Source organism: Pteropus medius, unplaced genomic scaffold, assembly GCF_902729225.1.
Source record: "Pteropus medius unplaced genomic scaffold, Ma_sr-lr_union100, whole genome shotgun sequence".
NCBI classification, from domain to species: Eukaryota; Metazoa; Chordata; class Mammalia; order Chiroptera; family Pteropodidae; genus Pteropus; species Pteropus medius.
In genome coordinates this window covers 8,042,504-8,059,907 of record NW_024349797.1, presented here as the reverse complement: position 1 = coordinate 8,059,907, position 17,404 = coordinate 8,042,504, and the positions used below count along the sequence as shown (strand labels likewise).

At 37.5% G+C, this 17,404-nt stretch overlaps 1 protein-coding gene across 1 annotated transcript in view; it reads left to right on the top strand.

Annotated features, from left to right (window-relative positions):
• SEL1L (SEL1L adaptor subunit of SYVN1 ubiquitin ligase) overlaps positions 1 to 17,404 on the top strand; it is a 46,851-nt gene that overhangs the window by 2,480 nt on the left and 26,967 nt on the right. Inside the window, exons 2-4 of the mRNA XM_039883971.1 lie at positions 2,520 to 2,557; positions 3,487 to 3,718; positions 15,904 to 16,071. Of these exons, the coding sequence (XP_039739905.1) occupies positions 2,520 to 2,557; positions 3,487 to 3,718; positions 15,904 to 16,071 (438 nt within the window). The remainder of the gene's footprint in view (positions 1 to 2,519; positions 2,558 to 3,486; positions 3,719 to 15,903; positions 16,072 to 17,404) is intronic.

Below are 17,404 nucleotides of genomic sequence, written 5' to 3'. Positions count from 1 at the left end.
GAAGAGGCAAATGGTTTACTTTTCTTTCTTTATGCCAAACAATATTAGAGTCTTTTAAATTAGGTCTACTTCAAGTAATAGTTATATTAATATCATTTATTCAAAGGGTAGATTTCAGATCGCAGAAGATATTTAATTTCATTGTTCTTTTGTCCCTCAAAACGTTGTGAATCAGCAGGGCAGATGGTATTCCTTTTTAACACATTGAGAAAAAGGAGGCTGGGCCAGCCTGCCATATTGTACCTGTGTAAGATTAATGTGTAATGAGTCGGGTTTTGAACTCTGCTTTTCAGGACGTGGATTTGGAATAATTGAGAATTAAGAGTATCTTAGGATCTGCATAGATTTAATGACAAAGCAGAAGACGGGATGTCTCTCCAAACTCTTAAGGCTTTCTGTGTTTGAAGGTGTATCAGTGTAATTTACCTGACAAGTTGGAAAATGAATTTGTAATGATTACTTTTCCCTGAAAGAATATCCCTGGCACTTTGCAGTTTTGTTAGCTAATAAAAATGAAAATTAGTCTTTTCCAAAGGAAAGTGTACTACTACTAAACTGTAATGCAAACCATTATATTTTGGATGTGATACTGTTGCATGAGAAATCCATAACTCCTCATTGAAATCCTTTTACATTTTTCTTGTTGTTTGATGTCTGTGTTACAAAAGCATTACAGTTTTCTTTTTATTTATATGTTACTTTAGTGTCTTTAATCTTTACCTGACTATTACATATCAGAAGTTTCTAGGTTAAAGCAACTTCTTTTAAATGTGATATATGAATGTATATATCAATTTGAAAGAGAAAATAGCATATGCTTTAAGACTACCATCTGGAGTAGCTTCTCCCAGTTTAGTAAATGAGAACGAGTTCTCTTATTTACCAGTAATCTTAGTATATATTCCTAGTTTGTGAAGAGAGGAAAGAGAGAGAGAAGCGTGATGCAATTCACATGAAATGACCCTGATGTCACAAATCCCATGTCTCTTAGAGTTCAAAAACACAGTAATGCCTAACAGCTTATAGTGTCTCAAATATACATGTCTTAAAATTTATTCATAGGCATCTATGAATAAATAGATGTCATTTGTTTCCACTTTACTGATTAACTACATATGTGACCTGCTGTGGCAAGGTACTAAATTTAGTGATTTGAGTTCCATCTAATCTAAAGTTTCAGTCTTTTAGGATATATATTTACATATTTAATGTCTGCTCTTGATATATTAGTTAATGTTTGTGATTAATTTAATACATCCACCCATACAACTTCAATATGTAATAGAGATGAAGTTTTTTCCCTTTATCCCAAGATTTGCTGAGAGTGGAATTTGAACCATATGTTAGAACTTGGGCTTTAGGTGATGCTTGTGAGGGAGTTTAACATGAAGGGTGATATTAATTAATTGACATCACTACCTAGGGGACTAATACATGCTCCCCACTCACCAGAAAGAAATGTATTTGGAAGATAATCTGAAAGCAGTGAATGTGAAAATAGCTATAATTTAAGTTTGAATTGACAGCACTTTTGTATATGACAAAACCTCACTAAACCAGTAGACTGGTTTTTTTTTTTCAAGTATTCAAAAGAAATACTGTGAAATAGAGTGTTATATTTTGTACATAATTTGAGTTGGTTATACTTCTTAAAGTTAGCTCAGTACTATGATAATACAAATTCCAAAACATGTTTTTGTTATACTCTAGAGAGTTACAAGTTACAAATAATATTTAGGGTATGACTGACCATATGAAGTAAAATAGCAACCGTTAACACCAAATTTTTAGTAAAAATTGCATGGTCTTATAGCATTTTTTTCTACTGGTTAATTTCTCATATAATTTATGGAGCAGACAAAAGTAAAGCTCACTCCTAGACAAAATTGGGTAATTTTAAGGGTACCAATGAAACTTGGAGCTCATCTGACAGGTGTATGTTTTTAACTGGCAAGAACACAAAGATCAAACATTTGCATATGGATATTGGGTTGTCGAATGTGTTTATTTAAGAGCAGGAGAAAGAATAACAAGTGGCCAGAATAGAAGTAATAGCAAGAAAACACAGAATAATAGAATGATAAAGGGCTAATTCGCACTAAAATAAGCTGGTGTAACTCCAGATTCTGAGCAGAGGAAAAGAATAGGTGGAATCCTGGACCACAAAATCAGAGATTTATTTTTATAAACTTAGTAACTCATTTTCAGTAGTAGACTATATATAGAATTGGGTGGTATCTGAAGTGTCTATTTTTGTGTGGTAGTTGTTGGTCTTCCTACCTGTGTAACAGATAAAGCTTAATGTCTTTCCTGGAGAAAGAGGAAAAACTATGCCCCCAACCCTTTTTTACCTTTTACTTAATCTTTTCTGAATAGTTGCTGAATACAACCAGTTTTAGATAATTCTAGATTTATTTATCCAGTGTCTGATTATTCTTTGTTGTACTTCGTACTTATCAAATGCTTTTTTTTTTTTAAATAATAACAAGAAAGATGACTGACTTGTCTTAAAATTACAGATGAAGACAGTGGCCAGGACGAATCCTTAGAGTCCAAGGTATGTACTAAAATTTGTATTGACCTGTATTTGATGCCTAGTTTAAAAGCTTGAATTATGTAGCTTAGAAAGAGTATGAAACTTATACCTTTTGAGCATTGGATTTTGAAAAAGAAAAGAAAAAGTTAGCTGATAACTGGTATTAATATTAGTTCTAGTTCTTCTGGAGCAAAAAATCATTGATCTATAGGGGAGAAAATAATAAATATTTCCATTAGGAGTGTTGATTATTAGGTTTAATTTCAACTTGAATGCGGGGGTGTGTATATATGTGGAGCCTAAAGGCAGTAACAGTTTTACTATCCAATGAGATTGATTTTATTCCCTCCTTTTTTCTTTTTTTCTTTAGTTTTTAAGGTTTTTTAATTTTGAAGACTGAACCTCTGTCATTTGTTTCCACTTATGTCAATTTAAAAAAAAAATCTATTGAGTTAATGCACTTAAAGTGGTTGGTTAAATGGATAAGGCTGATTATTACGTATCTAAGGAGACCAATCAGTTATGATCTCCGATCTTTAGATTAGAAGGAATATAGATAAGAAACAGGAAGTTGTAATAGAGAGCTATCACAGGGAAAGTGTAAGGTATGTTGGGAGCATGTACGGTAAGAACCTAACCCAGACTCCAGTAATTAAGAAAGACTTCCTGGGAGAAGTAACATCTAAGTTGAAATTCAAAGAGACAAGTGTTGAAGACAAAATGACTATACATATGAAATTCAAAGAGACAAGTGTTGAAGACAAAATGGCTATACATATACATGATCTTTCTCGCAATACAGTGTGCTAAATATCTCTCCTTTAGGGATGAGCAAATATGGCACATTACAGGAGCTAAAGGAGATATATCTGGATTATAAAAATAATGGTCAGATTAGGTTGGAGGGAGTTTGGGTACTATTGGTAACTAAAAGTACGTTCTATTCTCAGACTTCTTTGCCATCAGATGAGTCGGTAAAGGACCACAGCACAGCAGGCAGAGTAGTTGCTGGTCAGATATTTCTTGATTCAGAAGAATCAGAATTGCAATCACCTATTCAAGAAGAGGAAGACAGCCTCAGGGGCCAAGAAGGAGAGAGTGTCACCGAAGAAATCAGCTTTCTAGAATCTCCAAATTCAGAAAACAAGGATTATGAAGAAGCAACGAAAGTACGGAAGCCAGGTAGTCTGGACATTTTCTTTGCTTTTGCCTGATTTAAGAAGGAGACAACTACAATTTTAAAGGTAGTGTAGAAAGATGCAGAAGTCTGGTTTTACTGATTATTAATCACATCTAATGTAGAGAATGTAGTTTTGCAGGATTTTCTAGTTTTTAATATATCAGAGTTATTTACTTAACAGATTTGACCCACATTAAGCCAAATTCAATAAAGTTACATCTGTATTACATTGATATCCTAACATTCCTTTTTAGACTCCAGTATATAATAATAATCTGTCAGAGTAGTACACACAACAGAAACTCAGGAAGGATTGTCTAACAGGCTGCTTTGGTTATTTTCAGAATTGTGTTAGGATTTTTTCTGCAGTAACCTTTTCAGTCATCCTAGGTAATGCCATTTAGGTCCAGTCGAAGCTTACATAAACTGTAATCCGCTTCTAACTTTCACCTTCTTGACATCTTTTTTTTTAACTTAAACTTAAATTGTAAAACTTGAAACATGATCTTTCTCGCAATACAGTGTGCTAAATATCTCTCCTTTAAAGAATTAATTATTAATTTCCCCACCCTGTCCCGTCCCACCGACTATATTTCATTTAGTTTGTTATTTCAAATATCACTGCAATACCCACTTATTCCATTATTAGCCACTTTCAGGAATTGATCTAGATTTTACCTTTTAAAGATATATTCTTTATTATAAGTATTCCATATTCGTGTATAGAAAAACCAATAAACAAAATTAAGTACTTCAATCCCATCAACTAGAAATAACAGCAGTTTACATCATAGAGAATATTCTTTCAGGCTTTTTTCCTAAATGTGTGGTTTGAAGACTAAATTGGATCAAAACATGTATGCTGTTTTACATCATGGATTTCGCACTTAATAGTTTATTTTGAAATTTTCCCATATCATTTAGTACTCTTTTACAGCTTAATGGTTAATGGCTATAAAAAATTTTACATGTAAATATACTATAACTTAGAAATAGATTGTTTACAATGTTTTTGTTTGTTTGTTGCTGGGAGATCATTTTAGATATACCTGCACATATATGAAAACTCCCTGAGAATTAGTTCTTTTTTTTTTTTTAATTTTCTCTACAGTGAATTAGTTCTTAAAAGTGAATTTGCTGGACTGAATATAAAATTTTAAAAGACTAGATATTGCTAAACTGTTCTTCAGAAAAATAATCGTGTTTGCTTCCTTTGAAGCTACTTTTTTCCTGTACCTCTGCCAAGTGTATATTACCATTTTAAAATTTTGGCCAAATACTATAGTTTAGTTCATTCTTTTTCATTTTTTATCAGGGAGATGTCCAAGAGAGGGTGTAAAGGCCCTGCCTGGTACCCACCATCGTGAGCTTCAACACTCTTGTTTCATCTTTACTACCCCACTTACTATTACTCTGTTATCTTTCCTAGAGTATTTTAAAGTAGATTCCACATATTATTTTACCTATGTATGTATATAGAAAAATAGCTTTTTTCAACAAAATCACAATAGTATTATAACACCCACAAAATTAGCTCTTAGACCTATATCACCCAATACCCAGATTCTGTTCAGTTTTCACAGTTTCAAATGTCTTTGAGAATTGGTTTGTTGGAATCAGTATCGAGGCTTAGATCTTAAGTTCCTCTTAATCTGTAACAAGTCTTCCTCCCTAGTTTTTAAGTGTCTTTTGTTAAAGAAACAATGACCTTTGTGCTATGTAACTTCCCACATTCGGAATCTAGCTGGTTGTATTCTTTTAATGTCCTTTAAACATGTCCCACTTTCTGCTGTTCTGTCTGTAAACTAGAAGTTAGTTAGCTCTAGAGGCTTGGGTAGAGTCAGTTCTATTTTTTTATTGAGAATATTTCATAGATAGTGTTTTGTATTTCCTGGGAGTGTTTTGTATCACATGGGAGGCATGTAGTATCGGATTGTCTCACTTCTAGTGATTAACCACTGAGGTTGGATGGAGAACACCTGCCTGATGCAGCCATTTAAAAGTTCCTCGCTGACCTTCCACCTAGAGGTTTTGGCAACGATTTTGTTGTCTAGATCCATTATTTCATTAGGCGTGGCAAAATGATGGTTTTCGAATTTATCATTTCTCCTGCATTTGTTACCTGGGATTCTTTTAAAAAGAGGAACTTTTCCTCATCAACTATTTGCTTACTCTGAAATATATTCCATACAGGGGAAGCAGGATAAATGCTTGATTCTTTCCCTTGAAATATTTTCAAATAATAATTTGGTGCCTTAGCAACCTCCAGAGGAGACCAGTGAATGTGTTTTTGTTTGTTTGTTTTGCTTTGCTTTTAGCATCATTACAAATCCATGGGTTTTATATATTTATGCTTCACTCTATTGCAGTCATTCTTTTTTATTGCTCACATTATCCCACTTTGGGCCATTGAGAGTCCTTTTAAGTTCATTCTTTTGTTCTTTTGACTAATTGTAGGTGACTTTTAAAATTCTTTCTTTTCAGGCAGGGCAAGATGTCCAAAATTCATCTTACACATTTCCTGATCCAGAAATTAATCTCAGCCATTTCTCCAAGGAACCCAGATTCCTTTTAGTGGGAAATTGTATTTAGATGCTACAGCCTGGGAACCCGGGATATGCATTGCAGCTGAGTTGTCATTATTAATAGGCCTTTTTGAGTGGATAGGGTTCAGACATGTATCATTCATACCAATTCTTCCAGTTCAAATTAAATGTTACAGGCGGGATAACACAAAGGGTCAGATTGGCAAATTGGACTCGCAGGAATCAGATTATACTCATTATCAAACGTGACTAATATTTTCAAAGATACAATGATGGCAAGACACAGGGAAAGAGTAGAAGAGTGCATGACTACCAGACTGCTCCCAGGTCCTGTCTTGCTTCAATTAGGATGCACTCTGGCCCAGATTTCAACATATGAGGCCTCTAAGTAATGCATATGGAGTGTGATGTCCACAAATGGGAGCCATTTCAGTTATAAAATGTCTCCAGTTTACTCTCTGGTAACTGCATAGCTTGTGTGATATTTTCTAGAAAGTCATGCCTCGTAAAATACATATTCCCAGGTTTCTGTGCAGCAAAAGTCCATCCTTTGTGGAATAGTAAGCATTCCATAAGTAAGGATTCTCCTGGTAGTAAATACCTCAAGTGTATTTGCCACAAGGTCTCTTGTTAGTAAATTTCTAAGATTTGATCGTGTTACCGCTCTGTTTTTCTGTTTCTTGGGCAGTAAAAGGAGAGAATGGATTGCAGGTGTGCTGCCAGCCCTTTCTACCCATCAGGATGTTCACTTCTTTCTTTAATGTTTCTGTCTCCTTTCCTTGATGCCTGGTACCTAACGGTATTAGTGTTATATTGCTTTATCCTAATATATATGTGTATATATATATGTATATGTATATATAACTGTGTGTACGTGTAGATGTGTGTGTGTGTGTGTATAAAACTGTATATATAGTTTCAAAATAACAGTGGCCACCTTACCACTAACAGCAGGACCACTGAATGCAGTTCAAGATTTCTTTATGGTTCTTTTTGTTTTTAGTATATATTTTACTAGGGATTTGTAATATGGTGTTTTAAAAATCATTTAAATATTTCTGTGTGGTTATACCAACAATCTTATATACATTTAAATTCACTTGTTTCCTTTTAGTTTTTCAATAATTGCTTTGTTTTTTCCTTTTAGCTTTTATTATTAATGCATGAAAAGGCTTATGTTCTTACATATAACATAAATTACATATGCGTGGCTTTGTGTGTGTACAGTCCCAGCTACATTAGAACTGGGTATGTGACAATTACTTCTAGACCTGCTTCACTTGTCAGCCTCTCATCCGTGTCACTGCCATATTGATAGAAGTTCGGCATGCTTGCCAATCCCAGTGATATCATCCCCATGGCTCTTCCCCAATACCCTTTCTCAGGACCTCTGGACTTCTAAACAAGTTCTCCCCACAGCTTGGAATACCTTTCTCACCCCATTGCTCAAATTCATCTATCACATTTCTACCCATTCATAAAGAGAAACTTAACTTTCTTCTTTCTAAAGCAGATCCTGAACCACCCAAGGTAGTTGAAGAGTCTCATGTATGTAAGAGCTTCCTATCTGGTGTCCTTGCTTTTACCACCCCGCCCCCTGCCCCGCTCCTTCATCATCAGTTCTCTAACAGTAGCCGGACTGATCTTCCTGTTCAGAAGCCTCCAGTGGCTTCCTGTCACATACAGAATAAAATTCAACTTCTTAATCTTTGCTGATGAAGGCTTACATGATCAAGCCCTTGCTATCCAACTTCCTCTTCTGCCACTCCCCTTCACTCACATGACTGCAGCCACACGTGCCTTCTTGCTGTGTTTTGAACATTCCACACTTATTCCTAGTTGTATTGGGGGTCCCTAAGACCATACTCCCAGACTCTATGATTCTCTAGAAAGACTCAAGACTCAGCATACAGTCATAGTTACAACTGTGATTTATTACAGCAAAAGAATACAAAGCAAAATCAGCAAAGGGAAAGATGCATGGGGTGAAGTCTTGGGGGAATCAGGTGCAGTCTTCCTAGGGTCCTCTCCCAGGGGAGCCACACATTACATGCTTAATTTCCCTAGCAACAAGTTGTGACAACACATATGAAATGTTGTCTACCAGGGAAGCTCATTAGAGATTTAAGTACCTGGAGTTTTTATTGGGGGCTAGTCAATGTAGCCACTCTCTGTCTAGCACATACCAAAATTGTGGACTCCCAGAAGGAAAGCAGCATAAACTGTATTGTTTATACAGTTGAGAGCAACTCTTAGCAGTTAGGGTAGTTGGAACCCTTGAGAGAGCTAGATTCCCAGGCACCAGCCAAGGGCCAACCTTGTAAGCAAGCCATTTCAAGGATAGAAGTTTAGGCCTGCTGTGTTAACTCTTCTCTGCAAAGTCTACCCCTTTGGTCATTGTCCAAGTTGTCTTTATAGCAAAGTTATTATCAGTAAAACCCAGACAATAGAGAGAGATCAGTCTTCAGTATTAATTTCATTCATGCCTTTCACAGGTCCTGGACTTAGCCAGTTAACAAATCCCATTAATCAGAAAGGTCTGTCTTAGAAAGTGGGTGGCTTCCTCAAGTTTCTGTATTAAACTTGTTTACCAGGTCCTAAGTATCAATTCAGGCCCAGCAACCTCTGGCCAGTAAGTCGAAGCTGACTTGGAAGCCTTCCAGGGCTGAGACTGGCGTGGCAGTCAGAGCACACATACAGAAGTACAACCCTAGAGGGTACATGTGGTAACCCTGAAAACAAAGAGTTTACAGTATTGGGGCACCCCGAGCAGGATTTATATTAGGCAGTAGGATGTGGCCTCCCACCACAGGCGTCTTGTCCTAGGGTTTCCAGTCTAAACCAAATAATTTCAGTCCTCGGTTTCAGAGGGACTGCCAGTCAGTTTCAGACAGTTTTGTGGTCCGTGACACCAGGTCATCCCTCACGAGTGTGGACGTCTGGAGGTTTTCTACGTGGCAAGTGCGGGAGCTGGGCCACCTCTTGTTTCCTGCCCCCTCATCAGCCCATCAGGTGTGATCGTGGGCTCAGCAGTCTGAATTCAGAGTACTCTCAACAGTTTGGAAAGGTGCACAGAGGGAGAAGTTTCCAGAAATAGTTCCGAAAAACAAAGATCGCAATACCCTATCTCCCTCATGCCTCTCCAGGTGTGGGGGTTTGGGTTTATTTTTCTTGGTTCTTACAAAATCAGTGTTTCCAGTCAGTAATCGTAATTTTATGTATTTTTCAATCATCGCTTACTCTCACCCAGACCTTTCGTCTGGAAGGGTTGCGTGCAAGGGGACCAGAACAGCTACCCAGAAAAACGTCTTTAAACAGCTGGACCAGAAAGACGTCATGTTCACGAGTTGGTCAGGACAAAATCCTGAATTTTTAAAAAAATTTCAAAATGGGTTTACATAACCGCCTCCTTCCACCTGGATCACTCATCTAGTGAGCGGCCTAGAAAAGGTCAACTCCCCTTTTGAGGACAGCTTCATTGAATAATCAGATTGCACTAAGGTGTGTGCAGCCGGGGAAAGGTGAGTTAAGCGGAGTCAGATAATCAGCCCGTTGTTGCATAATAGCAACAAAGAGAGTCAGACTAGGAGTCAGCTGCACTGAGACATGCTCCATGGGGGATCGGGAGTCCTTCTAACCTGTCCCTGTGATGGGTCCTCTCCCAACTTGCAGTTTGGGACAATAATAGTCAGAAGTCAGTCTCTGTCAGAACATACAGCCAGTCAGCTTGATTTCAGATGGTCTCATCAAAGAACAGGCCCTTTGCTGTAGGCATTTGTATGTGACCCAGACAGTTTAACTAACCGAGCATTCGTGATTTCCTCACAGTGTAGGGCCCCACAGAGAGGTGGCCTGATATGCAGAGGTCACAGATTCTGAGTTGTGTTTATCGAGCCTATGCCTGCTTTCAGTTCAGTACAGCTCACACCGAGGCTGGAAGCCTATACCAGACAGTATCAGGTCGTAGCTTAGAATCAAGTTCAGGCAATTGGGATCTGTAAATTCAGGAATTTTAAAAAGCCAGGGGCTTTTCTACACAGCGGCAAGGGCAAAATGCTGCAGAAAGTCCAAGTGGCAGGCAGGGCTTTCCTCCACCCTTTTTGTCTCATCTATCTGTGAGTCCAGATTGACCCGCTCACAGATATGCATGGTAGTGTCTACAGGTCAGACCTCTGCTTTCACAAGCACTCATTAGCAAACTAAATCTGCTTTTTAGAACTCCAAATTATATCTTCATCTACATATCACCTCTCTTTTTAAAAAAAAATTTTTAATTTTTTTTTCAATTACAGTTTATATTCAATATGTTAGTTTCAGGTATACAGCATAGTGGCTAAACATTTATATAACTTACAAGGTGATTCCCCCCAATTACTACCCACCTGGCACTGTACATAATTATTACAATATTATGGACTATATTCCCTGTGCTGGACTTTACATCCTTGGAACTATTTTGTTATCACTTCCCTTTTTTAATGTCTCCCTTTTTCCAGAGGCTCCAGTTGTCCATAGTGTGGGAGAGGGGAAATTTCCCCTCTTCTCATTGTTTTTCTGGCTGATTTAATCATCAAATTGACATGAGACCGATTAACAGGAGATATAACCAAATTTATTGCATGTGTACATACGGGGTTGCATTATAATATGAGTCCGACAGAACCCAAAGGCGTCACTTTTAGCATGGCCTAAAGCAACTTCGGAACCCAGCAAGCTGATTCTCTTGGAATTGAATCTGACATTCTCAAATCCCACAGGTAACTTTGACCTCTCACAACAGATAGCAACTCTGCTGCCGCTACATCCCACAGATGACCCTGTAACAGTTGGGACCCCAGAGGTTTACCACACCCTAACCCTCACCTTCCCTTTCCCAAACAGTGCTTGCACCATATTTCAGTGAGTCAGGGTCATTCTAGAGAATCCCACTTCTGATGCCAACTGGTGTCAGGGGTTCCCCAGACAACCTCCAGGTTGGACGATTTGCTGGGCGGATTCAGCATATAGTCATACTCACAGCTGTGATTTATCATAGTGAAAGATTACAAAACAACCAGCATGAGGCACAGTCCAAAGGAAACAAGGTGCAAGTGTCCGAAGGTCGTCTCCCAGGGGACACACTTAAATCCCTTAGCACATGTGACAAAACATGTTAAATGTTACTTCCCAGGGAAGATATAGATACTAGTCACATAGTCACTTTCTGCTTAGCATGTACCAAATTTGCAGACTCCCAGAAGAAAAACAGATGTTGAGCATAAATCACATTATTTTTACAAACAGTTTAGGCACAAAGAGTCACTTCTTTCAGTTAGGGTGGTGGGAATCTATCCAAAATCTAAGTTCCCAGATGCCAGCCAAGGGCCCGTCTCTCAGAGGATAACAGTCATGCCTGTTGTGTTTACTGTTTTCTGCACATCATCTCAACGTTTGTTGAAAGCGAACAAATCAGTGACCATCTAGAGGGGAATGATTACACTGTGGTACTCCCTAATATAAAATACTTATAGTCATTTTAAAGGGAACATGTTTTGTTGCAAACGACAAAATCCATCAGGTGGTGGCAGAAGCAGAGTTTTGTTTATTTGGCTCATACAACTAGAACTTCACAGGCATTTCAGGGCTTGTGCCATCAAGGACTCCAGCTCCTTCTTTCTCTCCTGTTGTCACCTTAGTAAATTGGCTTCATCCTCATGTTTGCTCCATGTGGTCACACCTGGTGGTGTCTGTACCTTCAGGCCCTTGGTCCTCAGGAAGAAGTGGTGCCTGCATGAGAAGAGGGAGCCTCCCCCAGAAGTCATTGGTAGAACTGCCATATGTCTCCCTTGACCATTCCTATCACTACAGAAAGTGAGAAAGGGATTCAGAATCATAGTGAGCCTATCTGCACTGTCTGCCACTTGGAAGAAAGCCAGTGTTAAGTGAAAATGTCACATTGAAAATAATTCACTTAGTATGATCTTAGATTGGTTAGGGTTCTGCAGAGAAAGAACCAGAGGCCATCTGCTGGCAGAATTCCTTCTTGCTCAGAGGAGATGGCTTTGGTCTCTGAGGCCCACCCACACTATGGAGAGTAATCTGCTTTACTCAAAGTCCATTGATTTAAATGTTAATCTCATCCGGAAAACACCTTCACAGAATAATGTTTGACTAAATATCTGGGCACTGTGGTTCAGCCAAATTGATATAAAATTAACCACCACGAGTTTCTTATGTGAAAGAAAGACCATTCCCGCCCCCCTCCCCACCTGCATATGTTTGTAAGTTAAAATGACTTATTTTTTATTAACAGCCATTACCTTTGGGGGGGGGAAATTTGCAGTGGTAGCTAAATACGACTGATTTTTCTTTAATTTTGTATTTTTCTATTGCTTAGATTGTCTTTTCTGCAATAAATACTTTATCTTTATAGTCTTAAAAAGAAGAAAAATTAACAACCAGCATGTTGCTCTATTTCGAATGGCACAGAAGGAACTGAGTTTAAACTTACTAAATCATGCTTAATATTATGTTCTGATGTAAGCACATTAGTTGAGTAATAGGATGGCATTTCTACCTCATTGTCATTTGCATGGGGGTGGGCAGGGAATAAACAAACCTGGATTTAGTAATCAGAGTAAACAGAATTAAATGGTTAAGGAAACATAGGTCATTGCCTACAACAGGTCCTACTGTTGTTTCTTTGGTTGTACAAGAATTTATTTGTAAGAAGACCTTTAGGAGACCATCCTCGTGAGAAAAGTACCCACCAGGGTTTTTGACACTCTGAAGAAATATCTTTAAAGCCATTATTTAGAGAAACTCACTTTTCTTAAATAGCAGTATTCCTCAGCAAGTTTCACTCTATATGGTTCCTGACAGTGCGTGCCACCTAAGTGTTAGGAAGCTTGTCACTTTCTTCTGGGCACATGGGCCAGTGCTTCTATTTCTACTTAAAAATTATGAGTTATTTTTCACAGAAATGAGCTTGTATGAACTGATCTTAATGTTTTGTTCATTCTCCATATGACTCCATTTCATTTTTTTGTCTGAAAAGTACATTTTAATCCTTAAAGCACTGCCTTAGTATAGTCTGTCTGTCTTTCCCTCTTTAACATATGTAATTTCTCAACTGCAGTTAGCAGTTCTCAAGCTTGGTTGAATGCAGTCTGCTTGTAGTAAATTACCTAACACTAGTATTTTTCCCTTAAGAGATTATCATATACTATTTCCCAGCAAACAATAAATACCTCTTAATCTGGCCTGTACCATTTGCTTTATCTCAAGTATGGTTTAAATTAAATCATCATTCTTAGTACTTTAGGGATTTTTGGTGACGGTTGGTTGAGTTTTTCTTTCTGTGCAGTAAAATTGATGAACACTATGGTAGTTGTCTTGAGGTGGATAGCTTTTTAACATTAAATAATTGTGTTTCAACTATTTTGACTACAAATGTATTTGACTAAAATGATATTACTGTTGTATATTTGGAAATACAAGATAGCTTCAAACAAGCAACATAATTAAATATATAGTTTTCTTATTAACAGAACCTATAGATACAGTATCTTGCTTTAATGCAGGGTTAAAAACATCCTTTATTAGTATGTCCCTAGAAAGCAGATCTGTATCTCTCAACTATCTTGTCCACGCAAAATCACAAGAGGGAAATTGCTGTTACCCTTTAAACTTGTTTTAAAATCTTCCAAAAGTTACTTACTAGGACTTGCTTGTTTCCAGTCAATTATCTCAAGTAGATATTCCTCATAGTAGTGTTAATTGTAGTTAATTTTTTCCCATGAATAAATTCTGTAAGAATTTTAAGGCTGTCATTTTAAAAACCACCACAAAAACAGTGCCAGTTTTGAAAACGTTAATCGCTGCTCTGGCATAATGAAGCTGACTGATTATGTAATTTAAGTTAATGATAGCCAGTAATCAAATCTGACACTTAAAATGAACAGAGCAGTAGGTTTTGAATCAGGTGTTCTGAATCTAGAACCTAAACCCTTAATCACTAAGCACTGCAGCCTAATTAAATTCTCCATGTAGAAGCCACCAGCGGAATCCGATGTGTACTCGTACTGAATACGGTTCTGGCTCAGCCCTATCCTTGTGGTCTTCTCATCTACCTCTCACTCAGCATTCATATGCATACTTTTGGCTTCAAGTTTATCTATAAACTGGAGAACTTTCTCTTTGGCTACAACTAAAAAGATGTCTAAGGCATCTTTACCTCTTTTTTTTTTTTTTAACAGCCGCCTCGAATGTAGCAAGATTAGAGCTTAACCTGTCTCTGCCCTGATCCGTTTTCTCCCTGAACAGTAACCTACTCCTCCTTCAGTGTTCTCTACCTTAGTAAGGACAACCCTCTCACTTCCTGAAGCCTAATACCTGATAGACTTCCTTGACTCCTCTCATCTGCACATCTAGTCAGTAAATAGTAGCATACTACTTCCTTAGCATCACTTGAATACTTTCTCTTCTTTCATTCCATTATCCTCTTCAGGCTTCCATTACCTCTTGATTAGACTACTGTCATAACCTTTAAACTGGTCACCTGCATCCAGCCTTGCTGCTCTCTATTCCATTGCCTACTCTCTCAGTAAACTGTAAGTATGAGCATGTAACTCCTACTTAAAACTCTTAGTGAGTTTCCACTGTTCTCAGGATAAAGTCCAAACTCTTTAATAAGATTTGTCAGGACCTTCCTAGTCAGGCTTATTTGTGCTTCTTCATTCAGCCTCTTGTCCACTCTGGCACTCACATTACATGTTCTAATGTGCTGAACTCTTTATTTTCTCTAATATGCCATGTTTTCTTTCATTTGATCCTAACACACACAGTTCCCTCTGTCTATAATACTTCTTCCCACCATACCCTGCAGCCTTTCATTGAGCCCCTGCTTGTACACATCCATGAGGTTCAGTGTCAACTTCAGTCCCTGACAAGGGAGGCTTTTTCCATAACATCGATCATACTTTTGTTTAATGTCTCTCTTCCTTGCTAGGCAGTAAGTTCTTGGGAACACAGTTCTCTGCTCCACCTCATTTCCATCACCTAGTGTAATTCCCAGCACTGAGGAGCTACCCAGAAAGAACTTACAGCACGAATTGGAGATGTGGTCTCTACCCCTTAACAACCTCAGAGTTTAGTGGTAGCTAGAGTGTGGTAAAGAAAGAACCTCAATACATGTGATAAGCGCTCCAATAAAATGCTGTGGGATCACAGAGGAGTACGTGAGTGATTAACTGCCTGGGGGAGCATTTTCCCTGTATAACTATATTTTTGAAGAAATCGACTTGCAGCATTCAGATAGAAAAAAGGAGAGTTATGCAGAAGAGAGAATTGGTTCAGTTGCATTTGCCTTATTTTTTGCTCACTGATTGGGCAGGCGTCTTACAGCAGACAGCTTTCTGAGGTTATTATATCTCAAGACCTTCAGAAATTCTAAGTTGGATATAGAGCTGAGTAGTCAGCTAGCCATGCTCACTAAGTTGACTCACCCTCAGGTCGTCCCTAATCAGAATCGGTGCTGGCCCTTTAAGTTCCCCATTACAAATCATATATCTTTGTCTTCAGATTCTAATAGTTGAAATTGTCAGCATTAAATCCATGAATACCGGAGGTTCTGTTTGTTTAGATTTTTCTTTTCTTCTCAGCTTTGACCGCCATTGAAGGCACAGCGCATGGGGAGCCCTGCCACTTTCCTTTTCTGTTCCTGGATAAGGAATATGATGACTGTACATCAGACGGGAGGGAAGATGGCAGACTGTGGTGTGCTACAACCTATGACTACAAGGCAGATGAAAAGTGGGGCTTTTGTGAAAGTAAGTATGCTCAGTAGGAGGAATGTCCATATTGCTTTATGTCTTGGAAAATAGCTTTAAAGCCTTTTCTTAGCCATCTTTTTTTTTCCACCCCATTCAGAAATGGTCAGTTTTGATGACTTGGTGGTAGCCTGAATGGACTTAAACACAGGAAGCATGCAGTGTACTTACTTATCTCCAGCCTGTCACTTGGGCAGCTTATCATACTTGTGTCTTATTTAGGGCTGGTTTTCCGTTGGTGTGCACACGCTGTTCTGCAAACCCGCAGGCAGGATGCTAAATTAATAAATGTAAAACATTTTTTGACAGTAAGGAAACAACATTATTGAGAAGGTTTATAGTGGTCAGAAGAAAAATGAATAATACCTTTTAAAAATACTTTGAGTGAAATGCACTATGCTTAGGGGTTGGGGAACATTTGACAAATGTAGTATATTTAACCTTTCTACATATCGATGTCAATATAAAGGGGCTGACCTCTACAGGCAAGGTATGTTGTCAGGAAAGACTTTGTAACTGATAATGAAGAATAGAAAATCTTGAACATACCTCTTTGATACCAAATAACATTTTTAAAATAGTGGCTCTGACTGGGTAGTTAGAACTACCTATGATGTTCTCTAGAAGAGAGCATCAAAGGTAGACGGTCCTTGGGTGTGGGCTGGTGTATGAGATGCACTAATGCAATACAATCAGATTTTTTTATACACAAGAACTCAGTTCTATTTCTGTTAGTATTGGTCCTAATGAAATATTTACATGTCTCCTAATGAGTTCTAGATTTCCGTTAAAATGCTGTATTACAGTAGCAAAATAATTTTGCAGATAACTAACAGTTCTGTGATTTTTGGTGTTGTATCAGTGCATAGAAAAAAATATAGAGCTTTAGCATTAGATCAGGATCTACATTTTTAAAAAAATCAGTTTTTTACAAATTTTTTATTACATAATTAATCAAGTACTTTCTCATAAAGATGAACAGCATTTTGGGTGAGATTAAAGTGTCCTTTGACTATAATAATATTTTTCGACTATTGTTTTTTAATGTCCTTCTGATTTTAGCTGACTTTGGCATATAATCATAAACTGTTACTGAAATTTTAGTTGAATTATATAAAAAGTTTTAGAATTACTAACAGAAAAGTACCTTCCAATAGCAGGTTGATATTGCTTTCTCTAAAAGAAAGTGATTTAAATGAGTTTTATTTTTTTAAAAAAAGTCTTTTGACAGGTAAAGTCCACACTAAATCATATGTCTTTAGAGTCAGATTTGTAATTAGTGAAAGGTTATTAATTGTTTGTATCACGACCTGACAGAATAGATACCCATTTT